At 38.9% G+C, this 25420-nt stretch overlaps 1 protein-coding gene across 12 annotated transcripts in view; it reads left to right on the top strand.

Moving 5' to 3' along the window:
• LOC126106316 (YLP motif-containing protein 1-like) overlaps positions 1 to 25420 on the top strand; it is a 432507-nt gene that overhangs the window by 288463 nt on the left and 118624 nt on the right. For 7 of the 12 annotated variants that reach the window (XM_049912546.1, XM_049912550.1, XM_049912544.1 and 4 more), the window contains 4 exons: positions 3801 to 3968; positions 8971 to 9093; positions 16027 to 16093; positions 20365 to 20492. In XM_049912546.1, the coding sequence (XP_049768503.1) occupies positions 3801 to 3968; positions 8971 to 9093; positions 16027 to 16093; positions 20365 to 20492 (486 nt within the window). The remainder of the gene's footprint in view (positions 1 to 3800; positions 3969 to 8970; positions 9094 to 16026; positions 16094 to 20364; positions 20493 to 25420) is intronic. The other 5 variants (XR_007523332.1, XR_007523330.1, XR_007523331.1 and 2 more) reach the window with 2 other exon arrangements.

Below are 25420 nucleotides of genomic sequence, written 5' to 3'. Positions count from 1 at the left end.
TTGTTTGGTAAGTCTCATCATCTTTCTTTTATATATATAATAGAAGGAAACATTCCACGAAGGAAAAATATACCTAAAAACAAAGATGATGTGACTTACCAAATGAAAGTGCTGGCAGGTCGACAGACACACAAACGAACACAAACATACACACAAAATTCAAGCTTTCGCAACAAAATGTTGCCTCATCAGGAAAGAGGGAAGGAGAGGGAAAGACGAAAGGATGTGGGTTTTAAGGGAGAGGGTAAGGAGTCATTCCAGTCCCGGGAGCGGAAAGACTTACCTTAGGGGGAAAAAAGGACGGGTATACACTCGCGCACACACACATATCCATCCACACATATACAGACACAAGCAGACATATTTAAAGACAAAGAGTTTGGGCAGAGATGTCAGTCGAGGCAGAAGTGCAGAGGCAAAGATGTTGATGAATGACAGGTGAGATATGAGTGGCGGAAATTTGAAATTAGCGGAGATTGAGGCCTGGTGGATAACGGGAAGAGAGGATATATTGAAGAGCAAGTTCCCATCTCCGGAGTTCGCATAGGTTGGTGTTAGTAGGAAGTATCCAGATAACCCGGACGGTGTAACACTGCGCCAAGATGTGCTGGTCGTGCACCAAGGCATGTTTAGCCACAGGGTGATCCTCATTACCAACAAACACTGTCTGCCTGTGTCCATTCATGCGAATGGACAGTTTGTTGCTGGTCATTCCCACATAGAATGCATCACAGTGTAGGCAGGTCAGTTGGTAGATCACGTGGGTGCTTTCACACGTGGCTCTGCCTTTGATTGTGTACACCTTCCGGGTTACAGGACTGGAGTAGGTGGTGGTGGGAGGGTGCATGGGACAGGTTTTACACCGGGGGCGGTTACAAGGGTAGGAGCCAGAGGGTAGGAAAGGTGGTTTGGGGATTTCATAGGGATGAACTAAGAGGTTACGAAGGTTAGGTGGACGGCGGAAAGACTCTTGGTGGAGTGGGGAGGATTTCATGAAGGATGGATCTCATTTCAGGGCAGGATTTGAGGAAGTCGTATCCCTGCTGGAGAGCCACATTCAGAATCTGATCCAGTCCCGGAAAGTATCCTGTCACAAGTGGGGCACTTTTGTGGTTCTTCTGTGAGAGGTTCTGGGTTTGAGAGGATGAGGAAGTGGCTCTGGTTATTTGCTTCTGTACCAGGTCGGGAGGGTAGTTGCGGGATGCAAAAGCTGTTGTCAGGTTGTTGGTGTAATGCTTCAGGGATTCCGGACTGGAGCAGATTCGTTTGCCACGAAGACCTAGGCTGTAGGGAAGGGACCGTTTGATGTGGAATGGGTGGCAGCTGTCGTAATGGAGGTACTGTTGCTTATTGGTGGGTTTGATATGGACGGACGTGTGAAGCTGGCCATTGGACAGGTGAAGGTCAACATCAAGGAAAGTGGCATGGGATTTGGAGTAGGACCAGGTGAATCTGATGGAACCAAAGGAGTTGAGGTTGGAGAGGAAATTCTGGAGTTCTTCTTCACTGTGAGACCAGATCATGAAGATGTCATCAATAAATCTGTACCAAACTTTGGGTTGGCAGGCCTGGGTAACCAAGAAGGCTTCCTCTAAGCGACCCATGAATAGATTGGCGTACGAGGGGGCCATCCTGGTACCCATGGCTGTTCCCTTTAATTGTTGGTATGTCTGGTTTTCAAAAGTGAAGAAGTTGTGGGTCAGGATGAAGCTGGCTAAGGTAATGAGGAAAGATGTTTTAGGTAGGGTGGCAGGTGATCGGCGTGAAAGGAAGTGCTCCATCGCAGCGAGGCCCTGGACGTGCGGGATATTTGTGTATAAGGAAGTGGCATCAATGGTTACAAGGATGGTTTCTGGGGGTAACGGATTGGGTAAGGATTCCAGGCGTTCAAGAAAGTGGTTGGTGTCTTTGATGAAGGATGGGAGACTGCATGTAATGGGTTGAAGGTGTTGATCTACGTAGGCAGAGATACGTTCTAAATATATATATATATACTTTGTCTTTAAATATGTCTGCTTGTGTCTGTATATGTGTGGATGGATATGTGTGTGTGTGCGAGTGTATACCCGTCCTTTTTTACCCCTAAGGTAAGTCTTTCCGCTCCCGGGACTGGAATGACTCCTTACCCTCTCCCTTAAAACCCACATCCTTTCGTCTTTCCCTCTCCTTCCCTCTTTCCTGATGAGGCAACAGTTTGTTGCGAAAGCTTGAATTTTGTGTGTATGTTTGTGTTCGTTTGTGTGTCTGTCGACCTGCCAGCACTTTCATTTGGTAAGTCACATCATCTTTGTTTTTAGGTATATTTTTCCTTCGTGGAATGTTTCCTTCTATTGTAACCATATCATTAATTTGAACCCAACAATTGCGTTTGTTATTGTTGCCTTTGCATTTCGAAATCTTTCCTGTCGTCTTATTTCTCTTTTTTCTCTTTATTTTCTCTTTCTGTTTTTACCAGTAGTTTCACTTTGTATTCACCTTCCCCTTTTACCGTAATCTACTATACAATTTTACCCATGCTCAACAATACGTAACCCACTTCCCAACCATAACCAAAAAATTTTATTCTTCGCTTTCAACACTACCGCTGCTATAAAATCCACCGTTTCTAGTTCAATAACAGTTGCTTTCACGTATTTAACAACCATTTCGGCTAGTTCTAATAACTTTAACTTTATTTCCACTTCCGTTTTTCGCACATCACTGATCATTTAACCGCTCCCCACAGGTTTTAACGTCATTATTTCTACAATTGTTAGCCCCATTTTCATAATCTTTCACCACAACACCACTCCTTTAATATGTTTTTTCGAAATTTTCTCGAAATTTTCCCGAATTTCTCCGTCCTTTTGACGTGATTTATCGGCAACACAACCACCTAACCTTTTTGCACATCGCTGTCTACCAACCCAAGTTCACCACAGGATCAACTATATATATATATATATATATATATATATATATATAATAGAGGGAAACATTCCGCGTGGGAAAAGTATATTTAAAAAGAAAGATGATGAGACTTACCAAACAAAAGCGCTGGCAGGTCGATAGACACACAAACAAACAAACACAAACATACACACAAAATTCTAGCTTTCGCAACTAACGGTTGCCTCGTCAGGAAAGAGGGAAGGAGAAGGAAAGACAAAAGGATATATATATATATATATATATCTCTTTGTCTTTAAATATGTCTGCTTGTGTCTGTATATGTGTGGATGGATATGTGTGTGTGTGCGAGTGTATACCCGTCCTTTTTTTCCCCTAAGGTAAGTCTTTCCGCTCCCGGGACTGGAATGACTATATATATATATATATATATATATATATATATATAACATTCCACGAAGAAAAAATATATCTAAAAACAAAGATGATGTGACTTACCAAATGAAAGTGCTGGCAGGTCGACAGACACACAAACGAACACAAACATACACACAAAATTCAAGCTTTCGCAACAAACTGTTGCCTCATCAGGAAAGAGGGAAGGAGAGGGAAAGACGAAAGGATGTGGGTTTGTTACAGATGTTGCATACCCCAAATGTTTTGCATCACCTTTTTTTTCCATCAAGCAGCATGGAGGTGACAATAGTTTCACCACCATCACGGGCTTCTCCAGGTCACTAATTTCTGCATTTACATGCAGTACTGTTGCAGAAGAGTTGTTCCTTTCTCTCGTACAAGGCACACGTGCACTAGTTTCGGACAGGACCAAAGTTGTCACTGCTGCTGAGTTCTTTTTAGAATGTAACACAACTTCCTGTAATTAACTTTCTCGTGTCTTTTTCTCACCAAAGGTATACATCTGTGAAATGGATATGGACGCTTCAGTGTGCTCGAAGAGGAACATCCACAATCGTTCAGAGAAAGACATCAGTGAGATCATCGAAAACTGGGAGCCTACTCCGAAACACTACCTCCGCCTTGATGTTCGCTCATTGCTACAATCGGTCGCTATCACAGAGGTAAGGTGAAACATTGTTTAAGTGCCTCAGTATTGCAGTTTTTGTTGAGATTGCTTTGTATTTCTAGCAATGACTGTAGAAATGACAACCAGTCCGACAGTAGATGTTTCCTTATCAATTCCTGTTAATCTGTGTGAACAGTGCTCTACAGTTAATGTGTAATACGTATGTCAAGAAAACTAAAGTATGCACAGATAACAGTGGAACACTGGTGTGCAGTTTTGTTCAAATGGTTCAAATGGCTCTGAGCACTATGCGACTTAACTTCTGAGGTCATCAGCCGCCTAGAACTTAGAACTAATTAAACCTAACTAACCTAAGGACATCACACACATCCATGCTCGAGGCAGGATTCGAACCTGCGACCATAGCGGTCGCTCGGTTCCAGACTGCAGCGCCCAGAACCGCATGACCACTTCGGCCGGCTGCAGTTTTGTCTTCCTCATTTAAATGATCAGTGCCTTCACCTTCAAAGAGGAGCAGGCATCTGCACGCTTATGTTTTAAAGGTCAGCACTGGCAGAATCCAGTTCCTTGTTTCCAGTTATTTAGAACTACATTCTCATTAGGGTAATGTTACCCATTTACACAACAAAGAACCACATGTGAACATTCTGGTAGATACAGCATTACAGATTTTATCTGTGATCTAGTACGGAAGAATATGGCTATTAAATTACCCCTTCATTGAAAAATATGAAGTTACTCTTTTGTGTGGTCTGCATCTTTAACAGTTCCATACTGAAAAAATTCAAATTCACAGAATTAAGGAAGTCCTCAAGGACAATACTGTCCGTCTTGAAAGGCCACAAACATTATTTTACTTGGGGCTTGTTTTTAGCTTGCTACGTCCCATAAAATCACTGATTATTGTTTTGATTCCATGCCCACAACTTGTCATTGATTTTCCCGTGATTCAGTGAACTGTTGTATTCAGTCATGTATGCATTTAGTGGGTCCTTCCAGATTCCATGTATCACTGTTCTTGTCTACATGTGAATACTGTAAGTTACTCACCTAACATGAAGTTACTGTTGATTAATGTGAATAATTGAGATGATGTAAAACAATGCTGTATTAACATCTCACACTGCTAGCAAAGTTTTTCTTACTCCTGGAATGAACACAATAAAGTACAACACATCCATTTTGGAACAACTGTGGAGAGAGATAAGTAATCATCTCTTCTCTATACTGGGTGTTCATTTTAACAGAAGCAATTGAAAAATCTCAAAAACTCCCGTGTGCCATTAGATATTCAAGGGCCTTTGAGTAGCATGTCTGTTCCTCCGATTACAGCACCATCTGCGGTAAAATGAAGAAAATGCTTCAGACAAAACATATGTAGATTTTGCCATAGAATTGTAATCTGCAGTAAAAAGTGGGGATACCCATTGAAGATTTCAAAGTTGCCCCCCCATACACGAGGTGGGATGGAGAGTTGAGTGTGATATAATTGGTTGTACCCCTCAGAGACAAACAAATTGGAATTAAATTGGAATTATAACTTTTTTGATCAGATGTGTAGTTTTCGAAATATTCCCATGTCTTCAGTTAAAATGAGCACCCGGTATATGTAAACTGAAGATGATTGCTCACATCAGTGTGTTTATGTTTGCTAATCTCAGGAACTGCTGTAGGGATTTTGGTCTGGTTTTGGCTAATAGGTAGACTGAGTCATGAGGAAGATTTTTGTATATAATTAATAAATATTTCATACAAATTTTCTGAATTATAGTGAGTTAAAATTAAGTTGTGAAAGCATTGTTATTGCCTCCTGGCAAACAGCCATTGTAACTTAAGAGAGCAGCAGTGACTGTAGAACGCGGCAAGTGGAATCTAATTTGCATCTGGTGTGGTGTTCTAGTGACAGAGCATGTTGCTGAAAACTGAAAGGATGTGGGATCAAATCCCAGCTGGGTCACTTTTTTTCATTTTGCCATTTAACCTAGTGTTGACCTCAACAGTATTGAGATATGGATTTGGAAATATTATGAGAATTTCGGACTGCCAATTTATGCTTCCCTCAGATCCGCATTCATTATGTGCACTATTAATTCACTGCAAATTCTTTGAACAACTGACAGTGATTTACTCAAGTTTGAAGTGATGTAATGAGCATGGCTTACAATGAAAAGGTACCTACCTCATCATGAGGCTGTGATGTTAGACTTACAGTTTGAAATAATCAGATATTTTTAACCAATAGTTTCTCTGCAACTGTTTGAGAAGAACTGCTTAACTAAAACTATGTGCAATTCCAAAATATTAGTTAGTTAGTTACATGTTCCGTGGATCATTTTGCACAATAGATCCTAATGATGTGGTACGAGTCATTTTACATTCACATCACACTTTAATTTGTACATAAACTTATATTTCTAAGGTCTGGAAAATTGAAAGGAAATTCCAATATTTTGAGATGAATGTAACAAGTGAGTTACAGACAAACACACAATAAACATATCCCAAATACTGTAGAAATAGTTGTAAAGACAACTACAGAAAGAAAAACCGATAGAGAAACTGTGAATTGCAGCATCGTCTGTCAATAATTTGAAATATCTTGCATTTAGAACAGACAGTGGCTGTGGAGAAGAGGGCTTGTATCTGACTGGAGGAGAAGAGAGAGAGGGGGGGGGGACCCTTGAGCAACATGTGGGATACAAGAAAAAGATAAAGTTTGGTGACAAGGATCAATACGGTAGCTGCAAGAGAGTGTGGAACCAATTTTAAATGTGATATCCCAGAGATTTTTTGGACCCTTCATGGTACTGGATATAAAATGTTGGCCGAGAAGCATGCAGCAAAACTAGAATAACAGGGAATAACTGAATTAAAGAAGATATGGAGATAGGAAAGCAATTGGGTTAAGGGAAAAGACGTACACAGGTGTGTAAGTCCAGCTACGGGAAAATAGTGAAAATCTGCCGCACAGTCTGGATTGATTGATGGCACAACCACCCCAAAGATTAGTTTCTGAATGTGGTCATTATCAAAGTATTTTTTTTTTTTAATAAAAGGAAGATACATTGTGAAAATGCTGACAATCACATAAAATACATAGAGTGAATAAAAATGTAGCATACCAACTTGGTGAGAGAAGTACGTCATTTACAATATAAGCACAATACTCAGTTGCTTATACCATAGTCAAGCATTGCACTCCCATTCAAGTGTTTTGCTATCTGTGGAATAGGATTGTTGATATTTTAAAAAAATCAGGAATCCGAGATATCTGTATTTACAAAAATATTGTTATTGGCCCTCAATAGATCGGGAAAAAAAAGTATTGATATATCGATGAAAAAAATATCTATGTACTGACCTATAAAAATATTGGCTGTACATTGTAAATAAACAGCCTGTTTTAGAGCTATATATTTAAGTATTGATTTATTGTTAGATATTCTATACATCAACAAGCTAGCAGCCTGCTTATCTCCCTTAGAGCAAGAATTGAAAGGGAAACCATGCATGTTCACAAATGGCAAAACCACTTTGCCAACAATGGTAACAGTACATAAGTGGCACAGTAAAATGTAGCCGATGGGTCTGCCATTCCAGTTTCATCACATATCAGATTTGTGCGGAACACCTCATGTTGACTTACCTCATTGCAGCAAATGTCAGCGACCTAGTAGTTGTAGTGTCAAAGCTGCATGGTGAAGTTAAATGTTGCAGTTTCTGTTGTTAGTGCTGAGTGCCAATTATATCAGGATTACCCCTCATACATCTCAGTCCATCTCAGAGACTAGTCTTGTCATTTAGATTTTTGTTCATAAGTTTCAATAACTGTCAATAAAATTATTCTGGGCTGTTGAACACATTGTCAGTATATAAAATTATCCAATGTTTTGGACACTATAGCTAGTGGCCTTCCTCAGGACTTGTGCTGAGCTGACTCCTGTTTTATTTTAACAACACTGACTCCTGTTTTATTTTAACAGCTCCTGAACTGTTTTATTGACAGTGACAACGGCTGCGGATGTCTACATTTACATTTTCAGCAGCTGCTTTTGAAGAATGTCAATGTGGAGAAATAGCACAGCATTTGTGTCAAAAATTGTTTTTTTAATGCTACTGGTATGCTATTTCTTCACATTGGAAGTCTTGTTATTCCATTCACAATTTCACGGTGATGATGATGATGATGATAAACATGACGATAATGACATGATGTGGATGCACGACACCAAGGTCTTTAGTATCCATCAGTGTCCAAGCTATATCCGACTATTATTTGTAAAATTCTGGAGAAGCAGCACAAAGAAAGAACAAACACTTGAGGTTGCCATTTGGAAGATAAAAAATCTCACAGCTTTGAGGATGGCACTTTCCTTGCATTGTCAAATCAACTTGAATAGAAAATGACCCTGTAACAAGTAGTGTTATTTGCATAAAGAAAAGCAAGCAGAAACTGGCATTGTTGTAAACAGTGCATTATGGATGTACATTTTGTTTCTCTTTTTAATCTGAATCATACATAAAAGAATCTACGAAATACAACTTTTCCCATCATTGTGAAGTTTTGTTAGTGTCTGTAAACAAAGGAACAGACACAGCAGTGATAATAACATAGTGTGGCAAGTTCGCTGCGCAGTTGGCAGAGGTGGCCAAGACTTGGGTGAGGCGAGTAGTCAAATCACAACAGAGCATTCGCATTGCCAGTACTGTAGCATTAGAGCGATTGACCTGTATGTAGAAGTTTTAAAATGATATATTAAAACTTTTCATAACTAAAAAAACCTGATAAGTCTTTAATGTGTAATACTTCATAGTAAACGTAACAGTGGCATTAAAAGACCAGAATAGTAATTAAACTGTAGAGTGTACCTAACAGTTAGCCCTTGCCAGAATACATGGTCTTAAATAATACACAGTGTGGCCTTAATGGGTGGTTAAAACTGCTGCAGTGACTAGCGAACCAGTATGTAGGTGCTCCCATTGACATCACTTGTGACATTCAGAGCTGTCTCTTCTGTAATTCATTTGTGCCTCAGGTGGAAATGGAGGATACTGCAGCTGATATGGAAAAGGACGACTCAAAAGCTGTAACTGAAACACAAGACAGTATAGCTGACAAGGAACCAGAGGGAGATGAAACTGAGAACGATGGTGATGAGGTAAGGCGAGCCGGCTTCACTACATTTTAGATTAGTAGCACACGCTTTCCAAAGAAGAGATTGTGCCATGGCGCAGGAGGTGGGCTGCCACAGCAGTGGCAGCAATGAGTGTGGAGCCCTTCCAATCAGAGCTATATGTACCTCGTACTGTTTCTATGTGAGTGTGCTGCTGCGCTGAAATTTGAGGTAAGACCTCTGCAGGGAATTCAGTGAGAAGACTTGCATTATGTATTTCCACATTGTTCCTTTGTTCATTACAGTTGGCAATAACAAATGGAGTTAGAAGAAAATTGGTTGAGGTAATTGAAATGTGGAATTTCTCAGACTATTTTGTTGGCACTCCACACAAAATAATCATTTAGATTTGTTCAAGACTCTGTGTGTGTGTGTGTGTGTGTGTGTGTGTGTGTGTGTGTGTGTGTGTGTGTGTGTGTGTGTGCGCGCGCGCATGCGCTCTTGTTCGTGTTTACTATTTTTTTGTCATTTGAGTGACGTATGTTAAATTTCGTAATTCCCTGGTTTGCTACAGTACTATTGGCTAAGTTTTTGGTACAGTACTGTTGGCTAAGATTACAGCCAACTGCTCTTGCATTCAGTGTTTGTATAGTTGTACTCAAGTAATTGTCAGATATATGGATAGCAAATTTGTATATCACAATTTGAATGTTAGCTATTTTCCTGTGTGTACCAATTCATTCACTGAGTCTGTTTTCATAAGGTAGGCTATTCAGGTCTTTCTTTCTTTTAAGAAAAAGAGGAAGAGGTTAGAGATAACGTGACTTCTTGAGTGTTTGTTGCAGAATCCATATTGATTTCCTCTGGAGAACATTTGATCTTGTTTGTTACAGTGAGAAATCTTTCTTACGGTCCAGTCTGTATTGTTCAAACACAAATTTATTGTACATTAGACACAAAAACAGCATTCGGCAAGATGTTTGAGCACTGTTATCGTTTGCACAGAATTTTTGTATATAGTTGAGGAGAGTAAAATATTTTAGTAGTAAATTTTAATTGAAAAATAAAATAATTCACTATCTTAAGTATTCCATTAACATATTGTTTAAAGAGTGTTTTTATGTACTCCAGTTTTCTAATGTTTGAAATTCTCAGAATCGTTAATCGATTGGATAATGTTTGTCTGTCTCTTGTACCAGAAAGGGAACATGAATAATGCATGATAAAACTCATTAATTAGTGATGCGTGATATGCATTATCTTTTCCGCGTCATTTTTCTTTTCCATCAGATGACAACCAATTTTACATTAGTTCTATTGTAACACTTTGTAACTCAGTTAGGCTGGGTGCACAAAGGATTTTGAGCAGATGTATTACTTACTATATTTTCTTCGACATTGAAGTGATATCTGTGTCAGAAACAGAATTTGAAAGGACAATACACTTGGCTGTACTGTGCACAGTTTTTGCCAGATGTGTGCATTTAACACAAATTTTAAAATCTCTGTCATGGATTTTTTTGGGTCACAAAGTATAATGAATTATTTTAATTTTGTCTCATGTACATACACTTTTTAAAAATTTGAAAAAGCTATAAACGTGTCACACCACACTCCTGCAGCCAGAGGTTTATTTCTTAAGAACTAAGATCCAAAATTAGAAAACAGAAATATGAGCAGTAGTAGACATAGTGGAAGTGAAAATCAGTCACAGCCACCAGCCCACAAGTGGAGGGGATCTAGAATCATTAATGTGTAAGAGGTATCGAAAGGAGAATGCTTTCAAGAAGACTGTAGAATTACGAGGATACGGAAGGACACAGCTGACCAGTACTTATCTTCACGACGCAAAATTCTGAATACTAGTGATACACATATTCCAGTTTTATAAAACCCAGAACCATGTGTCCCTTCCTCAGGGAGAAAAGAAGGATAGATTGTGGGCTGTTGGAGAGCAGGAACAGGTCATGCAATGGTTATGAGGGTGAGGAACTTCAAATGCGCGCCTACTGTACTTGGCATTTTGCTTCAGCTGGGTAAGCACTGATTGGCAATTCTGTGTCCTCGTTATGGGTTTTAGTATACAGTGAAACCTCTATATAACGTTTTTCAAGGGACCACAAATTCTGAACACTGTATAGAGGAAAACACTATAAAGAGGAAGGCTTCCAAATAATAATTATCGGGCATTACTGAAGATCGGGATACCACTAATAAGCTTTGACAAATGGTGCCATAGATTACATTTTAAATTTTCACAACACTGTAATATGATATTCATTGCAAATGATCAATGTAACAAATGATTAGTTTTTTGTGATTAAAACATGGAGCCCAGTAGGTGGATGGGTGAAAGGAAATGGATCAGTTTGTACTATAAAAAGTTATAACAGATTCTTAAGATATGACATCATTGTCCAAAGCTGACAGGTGGTATCCGGTTCTTCAGTTGACCCAATTGTAGAATATGAGCCAAATTTTGTTTATGATATACTGAACATACTACATAAAAATACAGTAAATAGTACAGATTAAAAAAAGAATTAGTTACAAAAAATTACTTTAATAATTAAATTATGAAATGGAACTTAAATTTGCACAAACTCTAGGAACCTATGCAACCTGAAAATCACATACCTACGATTTTTAAAATATTCAAGCACGCATGTTTGTTTTCTATTTCTCCTAGACACTATGGCAATCTTTTCTTGCTCCAAATGAGCAAGGTGAACTATTGTTCTATCCTCAAGTCTCTGGGTCATCATATATCTCCTAAATGTTTCAAAGCCTTCAGCTGCCTTAGTATATGAGGGCACAGGGTCATCTTCCTTGTCACTGTCACTTTCACTATACTATTATTCTCCAAGCTTCTATCTGCAGTCAGCTCCTCAATACTTTGTACTCCTGTGGTTGCCACATTGTCGTCCACAGCCACAAAGCCCTCAAAAGTGACACAATCACTGCCTATTAATTCCTAAAACTCTTGCAAATCGCTTGCAACATCTTCCACAGGAGCTGCCATCTGATTCTGACAGAATCCCACATTTTTTAAACAGTTTTTAATAATCTCAGCACTGACTCCCCTCCACGAGTACATAATTAAATTCATTGCCTGTAAAATACTTTCACATTTCTCAGAAAGGATACATCTGGTGGATGTGCCGCACATCTGTCCACAAAGAGCAGCAGTTTTCTTGCAGCACTCCCCATTTTGGCATCAAATTCTCCGAGAAACTGAAATGGTGCCAAAAAGATTGTAAGCGGAATGTGCGTCACATATCACATGACCGGGTTCTGCCGCTGACAAATGAAACACTCTGAGCGCGGGCTTTCCGAGCCGGTGCCAACTGTGAATCCACAGAACAGAAAATGATGCGTCTAGATCCAGTCACTTAAACTTTATAAAGAGGTAAATAATTGACCAGGGTTCCAAAAATATGAGTATTACATGGAGGAAATTGTAATATAGAGGAAACGCAGTAAAGAGGAAAATTTAACATTGTTTATATGGGCTTTTAGTCGGGACAGAAAAAAACGGACGTAACATAGAGGAAAACGTTATATGGAGGAATGTTATAAAGAGGTTTCACTGTACTACAATGAATAACTCCTCTGGCTCTGGAGAGAGAGAGAGAGAGAGAGAGTGGGGGGGGGGGGGGGGAGATTGTACACACTTTTGAACTCAGTTTTCATATTGTATAATGTGTAGTGTATTTTGCCTTCACTCATTCTTATGTTCATTTGTTATTTTACCTATTCATTGCCATCTTTCTGATTTCTAGAAACATACTTCTTACTCCCACTGTTAATTTCTGAGGAGCTCTTTCATTAATTATTGCTATACTTGTGTTATTTGCTTCCTATTTAGATTACGTAGTAGCATTCTACAGTTTCATCGAGCTGCAACAAAATTATCCTACAATTGTGCTTCTGTGCACTCACTGGCATTGTAGTGTCAAAACAGAAGTCTAGCAACCAACATTGAATACACACCTTGCTGTGGAATTTGTTTCTTTTTCATTGCTACATCAGTAATAATCGAATGTAAAACTATTATGTTGCTTTCCTTTTTGTTTGATTTCAGTTTGTAACATAGCCAACTTTTCAAAGAAAGCTCATTACAGGTATTTGATTCAAGAAACTGTTATAGATCTTAGTATGCTGCTCTAACTATTCCAGAACTGTAAAATTTGCAGTTATGCAGAATGTGACTACGGATGATACAATTGAGTAATTTAGTTTATTGATTCAAGCTGGCGGTTGCTCTCTAATTCAATATCTTGGAGTGACTGCACAGTTTTAAGGGTGGTGCCAGACCACATAATGTGACTCATTTTTCTAGAGGACTGACACTTTAGTTGATTATTCTGACAGATCAGGATTGTGACACATAGCCCTGTAGCTGAAAGCAGGAAGAGCAACAGTTATTGCCTCACTTGAGACTCCAAGTAGAGGGTGACAAAAGTATTTTGCACAGTTGAGGACAAAGTGAGCAATAGAATTGCTCTCGTGTAGCACTGATCTTTTTTTCAGTGGTGGGCAAGGAAACTACACGGGAACAGATTGTCGATGTTATGGAAACCAATTTATTGTCTTTTTCTCTCCATGTATGTTGTGTTCATTTGCACAGAGATAAAGTTTGGGCCGCTTGCAGGAACCGGTCGACTGCACGTGAAGTTGGTACTGTTTTGTGTTTGGTGAGGTCACTCTATGTATGCCATTTGATTACCTGTATGATTCTCCATCTGGGTGATGTGCCTCCAAACTTGGGGTGCACAAATAGTGCAACATTACATCAATTTATTTACAGTTGTGGCTGGAAGATCTGCAGGTTCTGTACTTGTTTTGTGACACCTAAATGAGGATTACTTCCCAATTTATGACATTAGGAAAAGAATTTTGCAGCACAGACAGACAGAGAATTCGTGGGTCAAGTGGTGGATTTTGCACTTGTCATCAAATAAGCTTACTTCCTGTTCTGTCGAATCTCGTTTTGCTTCGTAAATTAGCAGCCCTCGGTCATTTATTTTCAGTTTATTTTTAAGCTAAGCAGTCTGTGTATGGATCACTGCTGGCATTCAGGTTATATTTGGTACATCTGAACAAATTACAGTAGGGCATTAATGTATCCGCTCATCAAAAGCTATATGTGCACGGATTGTGGAGTAACTTATATGTATTCTACATGAAATAATAGATCTCCTCGCGTATTTGAGGCCAGGAAACTAGTTGCTACATACACCTTTAGTACTGTAGCACCTGTAATATTGAGTCAGATTATTATCTCATGGATGTGTTGAGATTTTATGAGTGACAATACAGTCTACAGTGCAGCATTTATAAAATGACAATTGCAAATATTGCGTAAATTAAATGGTCTGTTTGTGTTACTAATAATGAAACACACACATGGATATCTTGATGAGATGAAATTGCATTGAATTTTTATCCTCATATTTTACAAACTTTAATTTTCTCTTATATATATTTTGTTGTGTATTGTTGTCTTCTTTTTGACATAGTCATCACTGATTGTGATTATTATTTCAAAGTAAAGGGAAAATTCTGTTTATGAATGGGTAAAGGTTGATTCAATAATCAAACTACTAATACTGTTTCTAGACTATCATTATTTTTGGATAGACATAATCTGTAGCTAATTGTGTGCATCTCAGTTGACTTTTTAATAAATGTTACATGCTGTAGTGGTTGTCTACAGATTGACAACTATATTATAAATGTACTACTTATTTTGTCTTGATGCGAAATAGCACATATATTTAGTACAACATTGCCTTCTTGTTTCTTCGTTGCTGACATTTCATTATGCAACAAAGCAGTTTTGCTGAATTGGGGAAAAACACATATTTGATGCGTGCTCTGTATAGAGATTTGCTAATTTTAGTGTAGCAGTCAGTGTATTCACTTCAGGAAGAGCAACACTGAAATATAGAAAAAATATTGTTGAATACAATATTATTGTGATTGGCTTGCATATTACAATATTTATTATAACATTCTTAGCAAAAGTTCAGTTGTAGTTACCTAATCAGTCAATATTTGCGTGCACAAAACTTGTGTGTTCTGATACACGGCATTATTACTAAAAACTCAATTTCACTTGAATAATTATGCATCTCATTTGAACCAAAGTTTAAGATACACATACATCACAACTTTTACAAACACGTGGGAATGTGTTACCTATTATCTTGAACTTATGTGCCCTTACTTACAGTCACACTGTGAGTTGGACAAGAAATAGTTATTTACTACACTGTAACAGTTTTTTTTTGCCCAATATTAGTATTGCCCTTATGATTGCACTTTTGTTGCACATAATGGCTCATTCATATAATCCACAAATACATTCAGTAAAAGACTTCATTGCGTGCATTAAGAATAAATATTACAAGTGCATTTCTGTTATTTCAGGAAACATTTTATTTGAACACAACGTGCAATTTGTTTGCAGGAAGAGTTAATTAATGTCACTGTGACTCGTTGGATACCTCATAACTTTTTTAATGTTGGTTTTGTAACTACCATTTCAGAATAATGTTGTTCTTGACTGCTGCGTGGTCAAGCATAGTTGGAAATACACAAAATTTTTCTGTGTTTTTCGATTGATAGTAGTACTACTATTGTTTGCCTTGCTGCATTATATGCAGCCTGCAACCAGTGCAGATGTAATTACTCAAGTCAATGGCTAAAGGAAGGGTATTATTCAGAGCTTATAAATGTACTGTAAAAAGATAACTTTGATACAAAAATGAGAATACTTTTACTAAACACAAGATTTTGCAGAAATTTTTTCTGCCTTTCAGAAATAGTGCCTCTAATGATTGGTAAGTTCTTAGTTGTAGAAACAGTTTCACTTACTTTTCTTTTGAAAGAAAATTCATCTGTGACTTGTGTCAGGTCTGCCTTAATAGTGATCATCTTACTGTTGTTGAGCCTAAAGAGTTGTTGCTTCAGGAGTTGGAGAACAGCACTACGTACACGAGCAAGTGGGAGCGCATGGAGCCTTCTGGTGATAAACTGAGTAAGTATATTTCCTAAAGACATATCTCACTCTCCTCAAACTGTGAATGTGTCTTTTTCCAGGGCTGCAGTCTGACGAGCTACTGGCCTGATTGTGTCAGTGATGTGCAGGCTTATTGCAAATAATTGACAAGAGTTGTGTTCTCTGTCACAGATGTTCCATTTTTGTTCATGTGCAGTGATTTGCATTTCAGGAGTGTGCAGTGTAATGTGTTGAGCTCTGTGTGGAGAACTTAATTCTGCTGGTGAAGTGCTTACATCAGAGAGAGCTCACTGTTGACTAAACCTCTTAAATGTGGGGAGATAAATGCAACTGATAAGTGAATGTGTTATTGTTTAGAGCTGGTCAGCTATAAGCCTGGGAAAAGTTTAGTCCACATTTGTTCTTATGAATTCTGTGTTGTCATTCCTCATATTTTTGTCTGGAAGTGAAAATTCTGAAGTTCATTTGACACTCCACATCCTTAATTTTTGTTGTTCTACAAAGAACAAAATTTGGATGTCAGACAATATCAATCCATCCAGTGCTTTCCATTCTTTGATTTAGAAAGACATTTTATGGATACACAACCTGTCTGCTGCTTCAGTTAGTTTTATCTGTGCAACTGTTGGATTTATGTGCATCTGTTGTAATCTGCTTAGCTTGGGCTTTTCCATAAAGCTTACTGTTTTGTCATTGGGTGGCATTAAGAAAATAATTGCCATATCTGATGTCAGTGGGGATACTTCCTGTCATTTAAAAACTGTGTATTAGACTGAGACCCAGAGCAAAACACTGTGAGGTGAGTATTGAACTGTGCCCAGGTACTGAGTATTAGGAACACTACCAGGAAAAGGCAAGGGTTCAAATTCGAGTGTTGATCAACTGGATGATTTTAATCACTTCAGACGCATCATTACAGTGCAGAGTGAAAAGTTCAGTGAATCCTATTCAAAGAATAACTCTTCAGTTTTTCTTAGCATGTGGCCAGTTCATGTTATGTACTTGAGTGCCACACACATTGTCACTGCCTAAGAACTCAACATAGGAGAAGTTTGAATAGTTTAAGGTTCACACCTGTGTCCATAACATGACACTGGGTTGGAGGGTGGGGCTGGACATCAGGTTAGTCGCTTGCAATCGAGCATGGAAGGCAGTGTGTATCTTTCAGTGGAAGTTCACTTTTACAGGTTTTGTAACTGAAGATACTTTCATTTCCACATTTACTTTGCCACTTTCTTGCAGTTCCCAATGTGTATTAGAATATATTGCCAAAGAACTGACAGGCCTTTTCATTATGAAGAAGGTAATTTGAATCCAAGTTGACAGCATCATTGCAGAACACCTTTAAGATGAACAGGATCCTTTTAATAATGTTAAACAGGAAAAGTTTTCTTCATGTTGTGCAAAATATTGTTTATTGAGTCACAAACTGGCTTTCTACTTCTTAGGCCACTGTCAACTGGTCACAGAATGTCACAGTGACAGATAAAATGACATTTTAAATATACAAGAAATTAAATTTGCACCCACTTTCATTCATAAAATTAATGCAAGATATTCTGTAATTTATGTAGTGGCCAGAGTCTGTCTTGCAGCTTGGCTAAGGATAAATAAGCAGAATCGTTTGGCAGTACAGCTACCGTCTTGCTAGCTTTTGTACTCTGCTGAGAACTGCCAAGTGCTCTCACGTCTGGCCATCTAGCTCGACTATACCTCTCCTCAGACAGTTCCAACACATTACATTATAGTTTCAAATGTATAAAAATCGTACTCCCACAGAACAAAATAACAGAAATATAATAAAAAACCCTCACTTCAGTCACTTACTGTCACAAGTTATCAGTTTCCCATTGGGCATCATGTGACAGACTTCAGAGCCCACAGGAAACCTGTGCTACGCAGCGTGTGGTAGTTTCCAGGGTTAAGAGGCAGATTTAAATGAGTTACTCCAAACATCAGGCTGTATGTGAGAACTCCTCTCTGTATATATATTTTACAGAATAGCCTAATATGAATTCTTTATCACTATTACTGTACACTGTTACATGGATTTCTGCAAACCAATCCACTGACAAAGGTGGAATGTGAATTTTAGCATTATCATGAGACGTAGAGACTGGCTGGCTGTCCTAGGTATGGCAGTTCTATCGTTTGTCATTTATTCACAACCTCTTGTTTTATGATCTTTGTGAACATTTTTGCTTTTATCTTTCTGTTATGATTCTGCCATAATTAAACATCTGTAGCAGTTTCATTTATAAAGTGAAAGATTATCGGTTCCAGTAATTGTATTCTTCACATTTATAGTCATTGGACAAAATAATATGAACACCCTGATAGCAATAAACCATTTCCAGTACTTGTTTTAAGACTCATAATTAAAGCACTGATGTTGTCTTTTAATTGCTCTACATACTATAACAACTCTGACAGTGATGTGACCCATCATTACACATGGGATCATTTTGGTATGTGCAGGTCTACAGTTGTATGGGACACAACAGACTTCTGACAAATTGTCAATGTAGGCTTTTGCATTTGTGACAACGGCAAAAAAAATTGCTGACTATATTTAGTGAAACTATTTTAAACTTTGAGATCTATTTCATGGGAATTATTTACCTGCTAAAGATAATAATAGTAGGGCAACTGAATTTAGTAATGCAGAGGCTAAAGATCATTGGAGGTGATTAAGGGTTGCTGCCCTAAAAGTGAATGCTGAGCTAAATAAGCATCTAAAGAGTTAAGTGAGATAGGAACAGCATTAAATATAGTTGATATAGAGCTATTACTACCAGACCTCTTACCTACCTGGCAAATGCAGAGAACCTGCGGTGCTGAGGAAACACTGACCAGTGGAAAAATGTAATGTAGTCCTAGAAGTTCCTTACAATAGAACAGTAAACATAACATCCACACAATCTTCCTTGAACTGTGAAACATAGTGGAAGTCATATAACGACTTTGGAGGTCATGTTGTGGTTCCAGTGCTTCATCTTACAGTCACAGTGAGAGGAGACATGAAGCTCAATGGGTATGTTTTTGAAGACCTGATGAATTTATTGGTGATAGTGCCCCATTTGCACAGCTGGAAATGTCTGACAGTGGCTAAGTATGTGTGGGAATGAAATGGCACACCTTCCTGTACTTGAAGCTCACTAGATGTTAATATTGTCAATCCATTGCAGCCAATATTTTAAAACCAGCCTGAATGTCTGTTGCTTACCTCCACTATTTCTTGAGGTACTAAAATAGTTTCTATGCACAAAATTAAATAAAAATCCCAGTTATTGGTATTCAGAATTTATATTCATCGATTCATGGAAGATTTCAGGCAGTTCTGGTTTCCGAGGTGGCTCTAAACCATACCAAGGAGACATTTGTATTATTTTGTTCGTCTCCGGCAACTGCAGCTTTTTGTCTTAGGATTGGGGTGCTACGTAAACAGTAGTGAGGGAATTCTGCAGTGTATATGCCCAAGAAGTAATGACGCTGAGTTCACTGAACAAAGTTAAAGGGAAAGCAAATCAAATTTCCAGCCACAGGAATTGGTAGGATGTGGTCTGACATAGCCCAGTTGTGGCAGAATCTCACCAGAGTGTAAATCAGTTTTGAAATGAAGAAGTATTGTGAGCACTGAGTTGCAGATTAAAATACAAAGAGAAGGAGGGCGTCATCAGTGATGTCGATACAGTTTTTGTTTCAAGACAAAAAGTCTGAACTCAAACTTACAATGATAGAGAATGCTTGAACTGAGGGTGCTTTGTGGCAACATCCGTGTTTTAAGTAGCATAAAGCATTCACAAAAGAATGAGCTGGGCACTACTACCCTTCCAACCACTGTGAGATCTATTCTGATTGCCATAAAAATAAATCCAGTTATTGATTTGTTAATAAATTTGGCAAACAGAAGTAGTGGGTTTTCTAATTTTGTGGTAGTCATTAGGTACGGTCTTATTTTGTGTGTTTTGCCACTGTCGGCTCATCGTGTGACATTGTTCTGTTCCTCAGAGTTAAATTATGTAAGTGTGCTTCATTGACACTCATATAATTCTCAGATTCGATCTGAAGAGATACTTTGATACATTGTGATTTATTTCCAGCTTATGTGCACAGATATCTGAGATGACACTCATTTATTGCATGTTTGCTTTGTCTACCCCTTGCTTGTGGAAGTCGTGAAGCATTTGTGATGTTAACATCAGGACTAATTTTGTTATATCTTTCAAAAGGGCGGTTCTTTTTGTCACACATCTTGAATTCGTGTTTATCACTGTGTCTGGTTACAGATCGGCTTGACGGGCTTGGGAGGATGCAGAGGGCGAGCCACTCCGACTCAAAGCCGCGCTCCCTGGAAGACTGGCTTCAGTTAAGTGACGAGTATGTGCAGCGAGAAGCTACACCGGGAAAGAAGCGGGTATGTCAAATGGTTGCATCGACCAAATACTGTCCCACTTTCTGTGATGTTATCTGGATTTCTGATAACTCCATAAAGCTTTGTATTTATTTTTACCACAGCAGCCTTTTATGGTAGTCGTGTCAGTTCACATTAATTTAATGCAGATTAATACCCCAAATACCCCAAATTCTTTGAGATTGCATTTCAGTTCCAGACAAGTGCTGTAACACCCTTCCATTCATGTGTATATTAACGAATGTAGTGGTATTGTGTTTGAATTTCATTATTAACATTTTTGGAGGGCTTTTTTGAGTTTATTAGGTGTTCTGTGTTTGATAAATAATTTTAACTTCAGAGAAAGATGTCAATAATCTCTAGATATGAATGAGAATTAGCTGTATATGAAGTTCAGTAAGTTTAAATATCTGGAGAAGTGACATGTATCGTGATTGACGGCTGTTTTTTCGATGTACTTGTAAAAAAGTCACTTATAAATAGTTTGAGAAGAAGGAAGGAAAAATAAGATTTCGCATCACACGGGCAACGAGGTCATTAAATGCAGAGCACGAGTCCAGGTTGTGGAAGGGTGGCAAACAAAACTGACCATGAAACTTCCTGGCGTGTGCCCGACCGAGACTCGAACTCGGGACCTTTGCCTTTCGCAGGCAAGTGCTCTACCACTGAGCTACCGAAGCACGACTCACGCCCAGTCTCGCAGCTTTACTTCTGCCAGTATCTCGTCTCCTACCTTTATATCAGCGCACACTCCGCTGCAGAGTGAAAATCTCATTCTGAAAACTGACCATGTTCTTTAGAGATGAAATGTCTCAGCATTTGCCTTGAACCCTCTAGAAAACCCCCAGGAAACCTAAATCTGGATGTCTGTTCAAGGATATGAATTGTTACCCTTCCAAATGTGAATGCAGTGTTTCCCAAATGTGAATGCAGTGCCTTGAATGAGTACTTAAATGTTGACGAAATTAGTACTAAGTTGTGAGCAGCAATGAAGATGTAATCATCTGGACTCGATCCTTGCAACATTGTTATGGAGATGTAGTAAATAAGTGGTCTATGTACAAGAGAGGTTGTAATACGATACTGGGAAGTTGAATATAAATAATGGAAGGAGTAAAGGCAATCACTCACTGAACCATTGAGGACTGAGAGGGAGAGGCAATAGAGGAATGGGGTGAGAATGCGACACCAGTGAGCACACCCACCACAGACATGTGTGGCACACAATGTGGTTGAGGAGCAAGACTGGTTCACAGGGGAGGTTGATAGGCCAGTGCAGATCAGCGTGGGGGCGGGGGCCTGTGTTCAGAGAAGCTGGAGTTTTGCCAGAGAAATGTCTATATGCAGGTCGTGGAATGACCATTACAGTCTAGCACGTCGTGCTCAGTGATGTGGTTTTCTGCTGACTACTTAACTTCACTGTTGCCACAGCCCTAGGTTTGTCACTTGAACCCAGTAGTCGAATCAGTCTCGAAGAGTATCGCCGTAAAAATTTATTGCAATGTAGGCCACTTCAGTTTTATAGCACAGTGACCGTACACCTTACAACGTACTGGAATGAAACTGACTAGAAACCTCCGAACTTTGGCTGAGAGCAGAGTTGACCACCCTCTGTCAGCATGTGTTACTTTGCACCACATATTCAACTCAGTGGCTGTTTGAGAAACCCGACGGGCACTCATGTCTCCATTTAACTCCCTCTGAAACACTCATCATCAAGTCCCAATCCAGTCCTTCACTAGAGCACCTGCTATACAGCTATACATCCTCCTGCCTACACTGGGCTGGGTACAGCACTTCCATGATCACATCCTGTCCACCCCCCCCCCCCCCCCCTCCAGCCATTTCTCCACCTCCTTTCTTCCCTACCCCGCTCCACATCACTCATCCTGTCACCCCAGTCAAGCTGCAATGTTGCTACGATGTAGTTGACCAGGATAGTGTAGCTGTGTGTGGGTCTCACTTAGCTTCGAAGAAGGATATCATCCACCAAAAGATTAACAATATTTTCAGTCACTTGAGGACTTAACTGTATCATGAATTGTCATCTTTACTCCTGTCAACATTTGTATTCCACCCATGATTTTCCATTGTCAAAAGCCAGTATCAAGTAAGGAATCTGGGAATAGACTATAAACCCATATGTATCATTGTCGCAGTGCCTATGAAGATGAAATTAGCCTAATTCTATTGGCCACAGAGGCATTTAAGCAGTCATTCTTCTCATGATCTGTAAGCAAATGGAATGGGAAGAAGTCGCAATGAGTGATACTCTTGGCTGTGCAGTTCATATAGGTTTTTTCTTTAGTAATTTATGTTTCAGTCTTTTTTTACCCCTCACTAATCTTTATCACTGTAACTGTGTCTAGCGTTGTGACCCCTTATGGCAGCCATCATGTACTGGCTTGGTTTTGCTCTCCAATGGCACTAAAGGGTTATGATAGAGACTGTACAGTACACAGTACTGTTGCTGTTGCACTGTGTTGCCAGTATCATACATAGGCTGTTACTTGCGGTTACCTTGGTGGTGTGTGTCTGTATTATTTCCAGACTTTGTACTTATATCACATTTGTTAAATATCTGGCCCTCTGCTGACAATTTAAAGCTTTATGCTCCCAGTTTGTGTCCTCTTTTCATGCCCATTTTATTTAAATTTACGCAAGCCACTTTAAGTGTGTTTTTATTTCACTGTGCAATGGATCCATAGATGATTTTTTTCTGGCAGAAGTCAGATGTTTTTTAGTATTCAGTGACTGCAAATAGACAGAAAAGTAGTAGTTTCGACTGATGAAGTTTGTAGTAAGTGTAAATGTGGTGAATAGAGTGAGGTGGAGCCATTTTTAAGACACTGAACTCTTAAGCACAGCTCTGAATCTGTCTGCCTTCCAATTTTAGTTTTTATACAGTTCTCCTATTAGCACCTTTGCTATAGGGGTAGCGTCTTTGCATAGTGATCAAAGTGTCCTCGACCCCGGGTTTGTCCTCATCACCAGTTAAATTTTTAAGAAGAATCATCAGCAATTGCGGCTGGTGGCTTCTGGAATAAGAAGTCACTCTCATTCTGCTAATGGCCTTGTCAAAATGGTCACAGGAACAGACAGAGGTTCAGGGTACACTCTTGCCCTTGGAGTTGGAAACTGCCCCTAAAATGTGGAAGAATCACCAGTGATCAACAGCATGAGGATGCAGAAGGTAGTGGAAACCACTGTATTAAAGACACTTAATGTGTATGCACAGGACATGTGGCCTGTAATTGAAAAAGTGCCATGATGATCTCTACATTGGCAAAAGATTATGGACTAGTCCTCTATTTTGATCTGTGGGAGTGGACTGCCAAGAGAAGGTGACCAAGAGAAAAAGATTGAATAACCAACAAAAGAGAAACATTTTACGAGCCAGAGTGTGGACTGTCAGTCATTTGAAAGTGGTAGGGAAGCTAAAAAATCTGAAAAGAGAAATGCTATGGCTCTATCTAGATACAGTGGGCATCAGTGAAGTGAAAGGGAAAGCAGGCAAGGATTTCTTGTCAGATGAGCGTAGGGTAATATCAGCAGTCACAAAAGATGGTATAAGGTGGGGTTGTATTCATTGCGAATAGGAAAGTCGGATAGGATTGTTCTCATCTGAACCAACAGCGATCCAACACCAACAACGATGGTTCAGGTATATATGCCAATGTCGCAAACAGATGATGGAGAGGAAGTATATGAAGATATTGAACAGACAGTTCAGTATGTGAAGGGAAATGCAAATCCATTAGTCGTGGGGACTGGAATGTGGTTGTAGGGGAGGGAGTAGAAGAAATGGTTACAGGAGAGTATGGGCTTGGTAATAGGAACAATGGGGAGAAAGACTGATTGAGTTCTGAAATAAATATCAGTTAGTAATAATGAATGCTGTGTTCAAGACTCACAAGAGGAGAAGGCATACTTGGAAGAGGTCCAGAATTATCGGAAGATTTCAGTTAGATTACGTCTTGGGCTGGCAGAGATTCTGAAATGAGATATCGGATTGTAAGGCATACCCAGGAGCAGAAATAGACTCAGATCACAGTTTAGTAATGATAAAGAGTATAGTAACGATTAAGAGTAGGCTGACTAGAAACTAGTCAGGAAGAATTAGTGTGCAAAGTAGTGTAATGTGGAAGTACTAAGGAATTAAGAGACACGTTCAAGTTCTCTGAGACTATAGATACTGCAATACTGAATAGCTCAGTAGGCAGCTTAGTTAAAAAAGAAAGGATATATCTACAAAGGGCAATCACAGACGTTGAGAAAAAACTGAAGGTACAAGGAAGGCAACTGCGAAGAATCCTTGGATAATAGATAAAATACTTCATCTGACTGATGAAAGAAGGAAGTACAAAAATGCTCAAGGAAATACAAGTCACTTAGGAATGAAATAAATGGGAAGTGCTGGGAAGCTAAGCAAAATGGCTGCATGAAAAATGTGGAGAAATCAAAAAGGGAATTTTAAAATCTTAAGCATGGTGGGAGTAGCAACTGTGCAAGTGTAATATATCGGTTAAAAACAGCCACCAGTTGCAGAAGGCAGTAGTCAGAAGCTCATGACCTAGCTTTCAACCCATACAAATAGGCCTTAATCAGAAGCCTTATTACTTAGAAATAAGTATATGCAGATAAATGCAACATTCAGAAATTAGGATATTATAAAAACACATCATCAGCCCTAGTTATAAGAGCATCATCCTGTTTAAGTTCATGGTTTCTACTGCATATTACTTTATCCTCAACTGGCAGTTCATTTACTTTAGTGACATTAACTTTTTCTTTTACTAACACATTACAATGTTCATGAGCAATCCTAATCTGTTGCAATTTTTCTATTTTATGGTTATAAAGACCCACATTTAGGTCAACAATAAAATCTACTATAACAGTAGGCTCACTAAGCCTAGGTTTTAAATTGA

Source organism: Schistocerca cancellata, chromosome 10, assembly GCF_023864275.1.
Source record: "Schistocerca cancellata isolate TAMUIC-IGC-003103 chromosome 10, iqSchCanc2.1, whole genome shotgun sequence".
NCBI lineage: Eukaryota > Metazoa > Arthropoda > Insecta > Orthoptera > Acrididae > Schistocerca > Schistocerca cancellata.
This window is presented reverse-complemented; position numbering and strand designations above follow the sequence as displayed.